Source organism: Copidosoma floridanum, unplaced genomic scaffold, assembly GCF_036245765.1.
Source record: "Copidosoma floridanum isolate Cflo_tuat_1 unplaced genomic scaffold, Cflo_Japanese_pri ptg000013l, whole genome shotgun sequence".
In the NCBI taxonomy this organism is placed as follows: Eukaryota; Metazoa; Arthropoda; class Insecta; order Hymenoptera; family Encyrtidae; genus Copidosoma; species Copidosoma floridanum.
In genome coordinates, this window is record NW_028321890.1 from 25,290,442 (window position 1) to 25,301,818 (window position 11,377).

The 11,377-nt window shown below is 31.7% G+C and overlaps 1 protein-coding gene and 1 non-coding gene across 2 annotated transcripts; both read right to left on the bottom strand.

The window, feature by feature from the left end:
- Positions 1–879: 879 nt before the first annotated feature.
- Positions 880–9,391, bottom strand: LOC106647314 (phospholipase DDHD1). The gene is made up of 11 exons (XM_014363639.2): positions 9,319–9,391; positions 6,011–6,305; positions 4,874–5,191; positions 3,318–3,491; positions 3,111–3,239; positions 2,895–3,036; positions 2,460–2,566; positions 2,076–2,383; positions 1,704–1,992; positions 1,478–1,633; positions 880–1,396 (listed from the first exon to the last, which is right to left on the bottom strand). Exons 2-11 carry the CDS (start codon positions 6,105–6,107, stop codon positions 1,248–1,250), a joined length of 1,869 nt encoding a protein of 622 aa, XP_014219125.2. The 5' UTR covers positions 6,108–6,305; positions 9,319–9,391; the 3' UTR covers positions 880–1,247.
- Positions 3,778–3,838, bottom strand: LOC149374972 (small nucleolar RNA SNORD36). Its single transcript, XR_016293008.1, has one exon. It is a non-coding gene; the product is annotated as a small nucleolar RNA SNORD36 (small nucleolar RNA).
- Positions 9,392–11,377: the final 1,986 nt, after the last annotated feature.

The window sequence follows — 11,377 nt, forward strand, 5'->3', positions numbered from 1 at the left end:
GTTTTGAGCCAATTAAATGTTTGATTATTGTTTCTATTCCAACTATATGGTTTAATTGCTACAATCAGTATTATGTTTTCATATATTCCTTAAATGTATGCATGTACCATATACTTATAAAAGTTTATGGCATTACAGATAATCAATTTTTTCGATTTTCATTATGGAATTTTCATAATATATCGTTGACTCACTAATGATAATTTTTTTTTTGTATTCTTAAAAAAGTGATGATTTGGTGTTCAACAACTTTATTTACATACATGATCATTTCAAATGATTGTTATAATAATAGTTTGAGAACAAAAAGAATTGTGATATACTTAGTCGATATTTATTTTTATCGAATCTTTTCCAATATTCACTAGTTACTACCGATACATTTCGTATAGATTGTGCACGATCTCCAGCTAATTTAATGCAAAATGGTAATAACTATTATAAAATGATGATCTAGTAATTTTGAACTTCTTTTTTACAGCAGTAAATATTAAAAAAATATGGTTTTTAAGCAGCATTGAGTCGTTATATTTCTTAAAGAGTTTTTGAAAAAATGATTATGTATGGATATGATAGTAATTAAAGTCTTGTCAGTTTTGTTTACAAATAATGATCTCAATATTACAAGAATATAAAAGTGGTATTCAATTAATATATCAGTCGCTAACCAATTGTTTACTGTTCTCTACCATTGCTGTTATTTCATTAGTATTTAGAATTGTGCTATTTTTAAACCGCCTTTTGATATGGTAACAACAAATTTTCAAACATTGTTTAAAATTGTTTTAAGAAATAACAACATTTTTTTAACAAATGAGCACCAATTAACTTACTTCAATCATAAAATAAAAATTACAATATCATGTAACAATAAACATTAAAGATTAAAGATTAAAGTAGTTGAACAAGGCAAGATATTGCTCGATCGAGGCAACTGCCAAATTAATTTAATAAAAGAAAATCGTACTTATGAAAATTTTCCACCAAAAAATAGAATCCTCAATACAAAAGTCACAAATAACTGAAAAAATTCTTATCAATAGGACTGAAAAATTCTTATTATGCAAACTATTATAAAAAAATTTGCACATTGTAGATTTTGTTATTATTGTATTGTTTTTTCATTTATCACAGATTTGTTTTTGGTGGCAGGCCTGTTTCCAAGCTCAGGCCTATAAGGCCTTTATTAGACTAGCTATTTCCAGTATAATCCGAAATAATTCTTTGCTAAAAATCACGGTTCAGAATCACGATTCCAAACATGGGAAGATTTTTGTTAGTACAAAGTACGCCACATCGCAATTTGTCCAATATGCAGTGTGAGCTGTTACAGTATATAAATAGTTACGCCCTATACCTACTGCTTGCAATCCATAATCTAAACGTTGTGGTAACTCTGTAAGAAAATCGATTGATACAGATATTTGCTGGTATAGTTTGATGTTTAAATTTTCTAGTTTGATCAAAAATGATCTACCTTGATCAGGTTGTATTATGGGGTTTTCAGGAGTAGGAGAAGACCCTTCTTTTGCATTCCATCCTGCTCTAACTAAACCCCACAGACTCCAACCTTTATCTACAGTTCTGCTTGGTGTATCGACCGGACTGCTGTCTGCATCCTTTTCGTCAGTATCTGTCGATCGAGTTTTCATAAAAATACTGTTAAAAGCGATGAATATATATTAAACGTGGTTGACATTTACCGGACTGCGGATTACTCTGATCACCATTATTCAATGACAAGGGCTGTGTTTGTTCAATTGGTTGACTATCAGCTCCACCGTGAGGTAATATACAAACTGGCTCTATTTTGCTATACCCTCTTTCCAACAAGGGCTCCATTCGGTAAGCAACGGGATCTGACCAGTGGAATATATTATAAAATCTGTTGCACAAGTATTCTGGCATTAAGTCTAATCTGTTGGACGGTGTACGAGTACGCAGAGCTAAAAATACCGACAGTGGTGAGCCCAGACAAAACAAATTTTCAATCTGTAAATAAACAGGATGATTATTGATGTACACCCTTGAATTTTGCTCTTTATCAAAACGTTATAAAGAATTATTGGACTCACAGGAAACCTCAAGCCTTCTGATAAACATGGAGATGAAGCTGGAGGACATGTTTCGAAGCCCATCCACCTAGTAACAATATCGTAAACAATAACACATCCAAGAGAATGTGCTAAGATCGAAACCTTTCCCTGCCACTCTGGATGTCGTTCAGCGAAAGTATTGTATAATCTATTCAATTCTTTTTGAAGACCAGAGCGTACTTCTCCTCCATATAGAGGACTAGTGTAATACAGGATATCCATAGCGGAAGTATTAAGAAGATGCCGAATACTTAATACACTAAATGGAGTAATGGCATCTACAATATCTAAAATAAGGAATAATTTCATTAGTTAATAATATTTATGCTGATTTAATTGGATGTATTCAGTTTTGTAATTTACCTCCATCCAGTTTCAGGGAAGATCTCCATTCCACTGGAAAGAATTCGACTCTATGTGTAGAATTTGGAAAATATTTCAGTTTCATTCTTTCAACGCAGTCTCTGAACCTGTATCAGATGAAAATCAATCGATAATTTTTTTGGAGATAAGCAGTCAATACAACCATAATAAACGAGAAAATTTGTTTACTTAGAAATAGTATATAAAACTATCGCATACACTCGGCTTGTATATTATCAATCCTACAGAAATTGGATACTTTAAATAATTTTTATAGGAAAAAAAAAAAATTGTAAAATTAAGCTCATGGATAATTTTAACATATAAAAAGCTATAACATCAAATTTTACGTCTAGTGATGACCAGACGGAAAATATATAGACACTCTGATAACAAATTGTCTATCAAAAATCTTAATGATATAAAAATGCTCACATCGTTGTGTTTCGAATTATTTTCCCTGTATCTCTTTTTTGGCCAATCCCATGAACTACAAACACTAAGTGGTCAATATCTTGCGGTTTATCTTCCATTGTGGCATGTTCTTTGTATCCTCTTACGATTCTATAACCAGTTGCTACAATAAAAAGTAAAATAGACCAGTTACCAATGTAGCCGTCAATTTAAAAGAAATGTATTCAAATTACCAACTTTTAGTGAAGCCAAGTTTCGATGAAACGCTTCGCATTAATTTGCTAGGCGTATATTCATAATATAAATCGACATCATTTATCGCGTGCCACTTGATGTGATACTGCGGAAAGTGTTCGGTATGGAGGGCTGAAATCGACAAAAAAATATATTATGTTAACAAGAAATTTTATAAATATTTATGAACATCCATATGACAAATTTTACCTTTGCACGAATGTGAAGGAGTGCCAAATTCCGGCGTTGAACTTGACTGTGTTAAAGTTTGCCTCTGAAACAATTTTAGGTGAGAATTTTCGATAACTTCCGAGTTATCGCTTTCCAGTGGTATCCACGTTCCGTCATAAAACCATGTGCCTCTCATTATTTCCGATTCTTCACCTAACATAAATTATTTCAATTGATGAAGAAAGTATTTTAAATGTCTTATTTCAATTTTTAATCGTTACTTTGTGGTCGTTAAACTATTAAAAAAATTTTGTGTCAATGCATACGTGTGGTTATTATATTCATTCAAGTGATGGCGAGGATTTATTAAGCTGTGCAAGTGAACGCAATGAAACCTTAATACGTTCATTGAACGGCCTTCGCAAACAATTGCGAGTAGGTATATATATAACGTTTCATACAGTGAAAGTGTACATTATTCGAGATTTTAAGGGTATTCATTGCTTTGACTGTCACTTCATTTTATATTTCAATTAAATAAATTTATAACATCATTACAAAGGGTTGGAAATATTAAGAAAATTACTTGAAAACTTTATATCATTCAAAAACGTTGTTGTGTTGTCTTACGCCGATATTACTATTTTTAATCAACTCTCATCGAAGTATAAGTCGATCGTTCAGTTAATCTAGCCATGATAAATATGTATTATTTGTACTGAGCATATAAGACTCTATAGTAAAGCGTGAGCGACACGACAAGCCCCGTAATCGCATCCTCGATAGATAAGGCTTAAAAAAAAAAAACAAAAAAAAAAAAATTGTCTGAGAACGTGTACATGTAAGCGAAGAACGTGCGACTATCTAATCGTGAAACAAAAATTTATAGAGAACACAAACGTCAATTTCTGGCGAAACATCTATTCTCTACTGTTAGCATTTAAAGTCGAATGTTGTAAAAGGAAATTAGGTGTAATAAACTCAAGGACAAATCAATCTCTGCTTAAAAGAGATAGTACAGAAGCAATACAATGAATCACGTGACCGTAGTACACACAACATATACCTATCTTGAGATCAAGCGCAGTTTAACTGGACAAAAATAAGATCTATGCCTCGGAGGAGTGACGAGCTTGTAAATTTAAAAAAGAAAAGAATGGCCTTTACGTAAGCTTCTGTTTACTTCCAATAATTTAGAAACAATTTTTTTTTTTTTTTTTTTGTTCTTGACAATAACATGCCACTTTTCTCATGTGATGATTCGCTCTTGAAAAAATTATACCTAGTAAATTTGATGTTGATTTCCAACGTAATAAATATTGTAAAAATGCATATCACATTAAATACAGCAGAAAAATATTTTTCCAAAATTGTAAACAGTATCAGTTAGTGTTTTGTGTCATAGATTGATTAGATTACGTGAAACTAAAAATAAATACGTGTATGTAGTGACACTGTAAATAAATACTAATACTCTACGAGTTCTGGTATGATAAATAACGTGAGTTAATATTACTTTTACAAGTTTCTGAGAAACTTAAATTTATCTTGAACAAATTTTTAAAAATGGGTACTAGCTAAAATAATTTATTTACCTGGCCAGTATATAGATATACACTTCATGTTTTCCAGGTCAGCATCATACATGCCGCCTCTAACAATAACTCTTTCAATCCTTCCGGAATCACTACCATTTCCATTTTCGTTTGCGGCACATTGTCTTTGTCTCCAAGCATTTTCTATCCTCAAACTGTCATATCCGCAAAATTCCACCCATCTCTTATTTACATCTTCCTTGTACATCCATCGAATTTCTTTTGGTAACAGTGGCTCTGCAAATGGCAACTGCTTAGGCAACTCTATCTCTTTATTTTCCTCTTGACTATCAATTCCATTCTCTTGTGTACTGCATTCTATAGTGAAATAAAAATGAAGAATGAGCTTGTCAGTTCTTAAAAAACAATAAAAATCAGATTCATTGAATCTTTATAAATAGAATCGTAGGAATGCAAATGATGGAAATTTTTGTCATTGGTCATTTTAATGTTATATGTTTTAGCCCATGGGTCATTGAATCAATGAATGACAAATTATAAAGCATTAAATAAATTAAAATGATAATAAATAATAAGTGCACCAATTTTCTCAAAAAATCATAAGAATAATCTTAAGTAAAACAAATGGTAAGATATGAATTTTCAATATCGATTACTCTGAAACAATAGTATTTTACGAATTCAAATGAATAAATATGAAAACGCTGTGAGTACACAATATACTGATGTCACATAATAACACGGGTAAAAAAATTAACGTAATGAAGCGAGCAAACCAAGAGCAGAACTTAAAAGAAAAATAACTCAATAGCTACTTCATGAAGTTGAAGCATAATGGAAATGTTTTTTTATCAGTCACAGGCATATACCTACATAGGTTTTTTCAATTTAACTCTCAGTCAAGGTACAAGAGAAAGATGGCATTATTTGCAAATTATGTGAATGATTCATACACAAATCAGTTTTGCTCGCGTAGTGTCTTACAAAAGCATGTAACACACAGATTTATCATTCAATTAAATTATGCCAATGACAAAAAACCCAAAAAATCCCGTCGACAGTGCTGAAAGTAATTCAATTGTACTCAAAGTACCGAAGCGACAAGTAGAAACAAGCAGACGAATAACAGCAATTCATCAGATAGCATAATTTAATTTTTTTTTTAAATGCACTCACCTGTCTGCATCCGAGTATCGTCGTCATCGTCGTTGTCGTGATCAAGCGGAGTTTCGCTGAATGGATCGACGTTGTGGGAGACAAGGTTGGCCGACATCCTCCTCGCGAGGACGACGGCACCCAAGACGATGACGCACTTCGAGGTGCAGTAGATCAGGGAGCCGAGATCGACGGCCGCAACGTACTCCAAGTCAAGCGCCGTCGTCGTCGACCGGGTATTTGCCGTGTCGTCTTGTGGTAGGGTGTACAAGCAGTACCTTACACTTTTTTCCTCTTGGAAGGCGCAGAGCAGCAGCTTTAATTATAAAACGACACGGCACATGTTTTTGTTATTGCTACTCAACACTTATAAATACACTATATAGTTAGGGAAAAGCTCTACGGTCGACGATTGTCATGCGTCCAACTGATAATGATAACAATAATGAACATCGAAAGAAAACGAGTAAACATCGTTTGATGTAATGTACGTTGCATAGTTGCTTCGAGAAAAATCATTTACTTCGGAAGCAGAACACTTGTTGTTTCGGATTGTCAGTTGTCACATTGTTCAATGTAGCGTTTTTTACGTTAGACCAGAGCAGAGCAGCGGCCGCACTTTTATCATAGATACTTACACACTAAGTACACGTTTAGTAAGTAAATCACTATTGGAACGGCACCGAGTACCGAGGCATAGCTTGCACTATAGATGTCCGCACACGCGCTCGTCGCCCGCCTTTTTGACAGAACTGCAGTTTTGTTATGCTGCAGGTTGCAGCAGCAGACGCGCCTGCTCGGAAACTCCGAAAAATACACTATTATGTAGCGTATATGTATTTACTGTGACAGTGTATGAGTACAGCTATACTATAGTCCTTGACTATATATAAATATACATATGGGTACTCAAAGAACTGAAAGAAAACTGTGCAGCTCGCTGTCAATAGGTTGAGCCACTGTCGCGCCGACCCGAGTGCATATTCTTTCCATACGTCTATATATATATCTATATTATTCTATTTGAACAATTATTGTCGACTCAGTCTCTAGTCCCTTTTTTCTAGGTATTCTTTTGTTTTTATTTTTGCTCGTACTTACATAAATATGGCATCCACAGAATTTCTCAATCACACGCGGTATTCATATGCGATTATGCGTCACCATCCCGTGAGGCTATTTTTTTTCTATCTTTCCCTCTCTTGGATGCTCTTAATTTAGACATCACACGTATACATACACATATTATAACCATACATATCTTAAGGATTAATTGACTGAAACATTTTTTTTTTTTTTTTTTTTTGCTGTAAATTTCCATGACTATACTTTCAGTGACTACTTGTATTTTATGATGTTTTACGATTTCACTCGAAATTAAATAAAAACTGTCGATGTTTTAATACAATTAAATATTTTAATGTTGATAAGAAAAGTAACTACATGTGTATGTATATATACAATTGTATGAGTCCGCTAATTCAACTATAATGAACGTTTAATTTAAGATATGATCAAACAGCATGACTTTTTCAAGCACAATCAAAACATTGGGAAAAAAGTTCGATTAGTAAATTATACATCTTTTTACGTAGAACTTTTTTTTGAACAAAGACAAAAATCTCCAAAGAACTGATTAAAAAATGATCGTTTTTATCAATATTTTTTGTTAAACAGATCGAAATTTTGTTACAACTTTCTTCAAGTTCTTCACGTCTTGTGAATTGTTATAAATTACGAAAATATGTTTGCATTTATAAAAAATTTTTTTTTAATCCATCAATCGCAAGTAATTTTTTCACCACATTTGAGATGCATCGACATTAAATGTGTCTCATTAAAAATAATGAATAAACGCATTAATGATGATAAAATTGTGTATTGATTTTATTTTTCGGGAGGGATTCGACTTCAAAATAAACCATCTTTACAAAAGTTAAATATAAATAACAGCACTACTGTGCAGTGCAGTTTCAAAACGGCTTCCTCAATTAACCGTGTGGTGTGGATGTCAACGTCCGATTAAGTATAAGGTTTCAGAGTGTTTAGAGCATTATAGGCCACTCCAAGATACATTAAACTAGAAAAGTTCATTACAAATCACGAATTTAACACACGGTATATTCACTTGACAGTTTTACGAGGATTTTAAAATTAATTTAAATTAATAAAATAAAAATGAAAAATTGTACCGTCTAGCTTTTATCTGTTTACATAACAACAAATGTATGTCAATCCTACACACTATGATGCATCAGTTGTGCAGGCTATGCTATGTAATATTCAAAAGTGCATCTTCATCAAAGGCCATTATCTCCCTTCAGCCACATTAAATTCAATAGTTTTATTTTTTATCAATTATATTCGTATTAGCCCCGAAAAGACACACTCAATTCATTTATTAGTTTTTTTTTTTAATTTTTATTCCTAAAAAAAAATATTAAATATGTCATACGTACAAGAATCGTTTCGTCCAGACTATAACTTGAGTTATTTGTCAAAATTGTAGCTGTAATATTTGCTCTAATAAAAAATGCAATGATAGTGCCCTTAGTGCAAAATTTTTGTACTTTGCGTAAATTTTTCCGATTAGTTTTAACAAATTTTAGTCTATGATTTAAAATTCTATAAAAATCATAATTACCATCGTAATCATAATCCATAAGAAGAAAAAACCGTAAAATATTTTATGGAAAGCAACTGCTTTTTGTTAATTTTAGGAAAAAAAATTCATCACCATAAAATATCCCCTCATTGTTGTTGAAATTCACTTAAATAACGTTTTGTCAACAGTACATATAGATGTATTATTTACAATATATCATTACCCCTCCAACTATATATCAGGTATCATTGTTTTTTTAGTAACAACCAAAAACTTACTCGCACAAATCGATCGTTATTTACGTTGGTGCAATGAATACTTTTTATAAAGACTGCGTCAACTCGATTTCAGCAATGATGATTAATTTATAGGTATAGAAACAACTGAGTACGTAATAATAATAATTATTATTATTATTATTATTATTATTATTTACTTGAGTATCGTTGAACACGAGCAATGATATTACATCCATGATTTTACGACAAAGCATATTTTTCGTGTATAAATAACAACCCTGTACTTTTGTTATTTACTCGTACTTACTAATGTAAGTAAGTAATAAGATTACAGGGTTCTCTAGAATCAACTGGTAAAATTACAATTATTTTGAAGGGCATTCGGAAAAATACGATTGTCGTTGGGTGTACCACGTTATACTCGGGGATTATGTGCAAGTATTGAGAAAAATCACACAAGACTGCGTGCACTTCCACTCACCTACTTGTGAGAGATCTCGGCAAAACTGCTGCACGTGATGGTGGTGATTTAAATCTGTCTGCAATGTGCGCTTGCAACTTTGGCATTGATAGACGTGCACTGGCTAGTTTATTACAGCTGGCGAATCATTTCCTCAGCACTCGGTCTTTGTAAGTAACAATCTTTTTTTTTTTTTTTTTTTTTTTTTCCAACTAGGCAGGGATACACGCGCGATAAAGTTTCTTCGTATGTGCGGCTTTTGTGAGATATCGGTGCAAGATAAGCGTATATGTCCGCGTTGAGTGAAAATTTAACTAGAGGCGATAATTTGAATTTTCACGTTTCTTCATTTCTTTTGTTGAACGGACAAAAAAATAAAACCCGATGAAAATTGTAATTTCAACACATGCGTGTATTGTTTACGTGTGTATATATTATAAGGCCGAGAACCTTGTCTGATGTGGTACGCGCACGAGACGATAAGTCGCAAGCACTGTGGCGTAAAAGAAACGCTTGATAAAAATTTGAAAAGTAAATTAGTGTTCTTTCGCTTTTACAAGTCTCGTATATGGGCGATAATCATGTGAGGATAATAAGTAAATAATCACCGAACTTACACAGACTATTGGAACAAGAAAAAGGCGTTTCCAAAAAAAAATATTACAAACTTTTCGTGTATTTGTCCTAATGTAAGTGTACTTGCACATACGCTGTGCATTTTTGCAGAGACCATTTAAATTGTTGAAAAGATATGTATGTACATCGATACCTCGGTCAAAGAAAGCGCCAACTTTAATTTACCCTGAAGAAAGCGCTAACTCAGATTTGGTTTTAATACGAGACTGTACAAAAAGGAAAAAAAAAAAAAAAAAAAAAAACATTAGGTGGTGTTACAGAAGTAAGTGTGAATAAATCGATCAACAATCAACATTTTTGCAGGGCAAGAAAAATTGAAGAGAAAATTTACATGGAAGAATATCTCTAGAAGGCATTTTCTACAGTATAAATTATACAAAATTGTGATGCAGGATATTTTTTAATAATTTTTAATATAAAAAATTTGAATACCGATAAAAAATCATGTGTTTAGTTTACAGCCAGAGATAAAATAAAATAAAATATCTACTGAAACAATTTTTTGTTTTGTTTTTTTTTTTCAAATGAAATAATTGTAACATAAAAAAATTAAAATAATATAGTTAATTTTCTGTACTTCGCACAAAATATTTGATTAAACATTTTTTTGAATAAATAATTTTTTTAGGATTTTTTAGTTCACATATTTTTACAATATTTTTTTTAAAATCATTAATTCATAGAGAGTCCAAATATAATGTATTTATACGTTGTTTCGTTTTATTATAATTGCATGTTACTTACGAAAAAATGGTCACAGTAAAGAATCTGCATTATTTTTTAAAGCTTTTAAATGGATCAAATAAAACACAAAGACCAAAGCTTTAAATGGCTAAAATTAAAAAAAATTGAAATTAGATGCACATGTAACTCTAGAAAAATTTAGTAAAAAATCTCCTGGAATATTTCTTCTTGAACCGTGATGATTAGAATTTTGTGTGAATTTCGTCATACACGTAAATACATGTATACAATATGTATAAATGTACCTTCTGCCCATAATCGGAACAATAAAAAATTTATTTTAAAATAAATAGGTATATAAATCATTAGTGTTTATTTTATCAAAGCACTCTGGATCTGTATATTTTTCTATGTCTGCATATTTTATATACTCATATTTATACTGTTCGATAAAAGTATATGAGTTGAACTAGTAATACGTTTTAGAGATGAACGAATTTTGAAGTTTTTATTGAAAAAATCATAAAATTATCTGTTTGACGATAAAGAAACGCAAAAATAAGTTTCCTATTTTATGATTCATCCATCAGCCTCATAATTTGAGTACAACGTAACGATTTATTGTTAAAATGCGGGATGGTTTATTCGGCAGCTAACAGATAGAACCATATACTTCATGCGAGCTTAGCCGTATTTTATCAATCACAAGGGGATCGGTACATAAATAGAAAAAAATAATAATAATGATGAATCAGATTGTCGAT

Bases quoted from the DNA above. Each gene is read 5' to 3' on its own strand.
- LOC106647314 (XM_014363639.2), bottom strand. From the start codon at position 6,107: ATGTCGGCCAACCTTGTCTCCCACAACGTCGATCCATTCAGCGAAACT. The intron at 2,567-2,894 runs GTGAGCATTTTT...CATCTGATACAG, and splicing joins ATAATTCGAAACACAACGAT to GTTCAGAGACTGCGTTGAAA. The intron at 1,397-1,477 runs GTAGATCATTTT...ATTTTCTTACAG, and splicing joins CATAATACAACCTGATCAAG to AGTTACCACAACGTTTAGAT.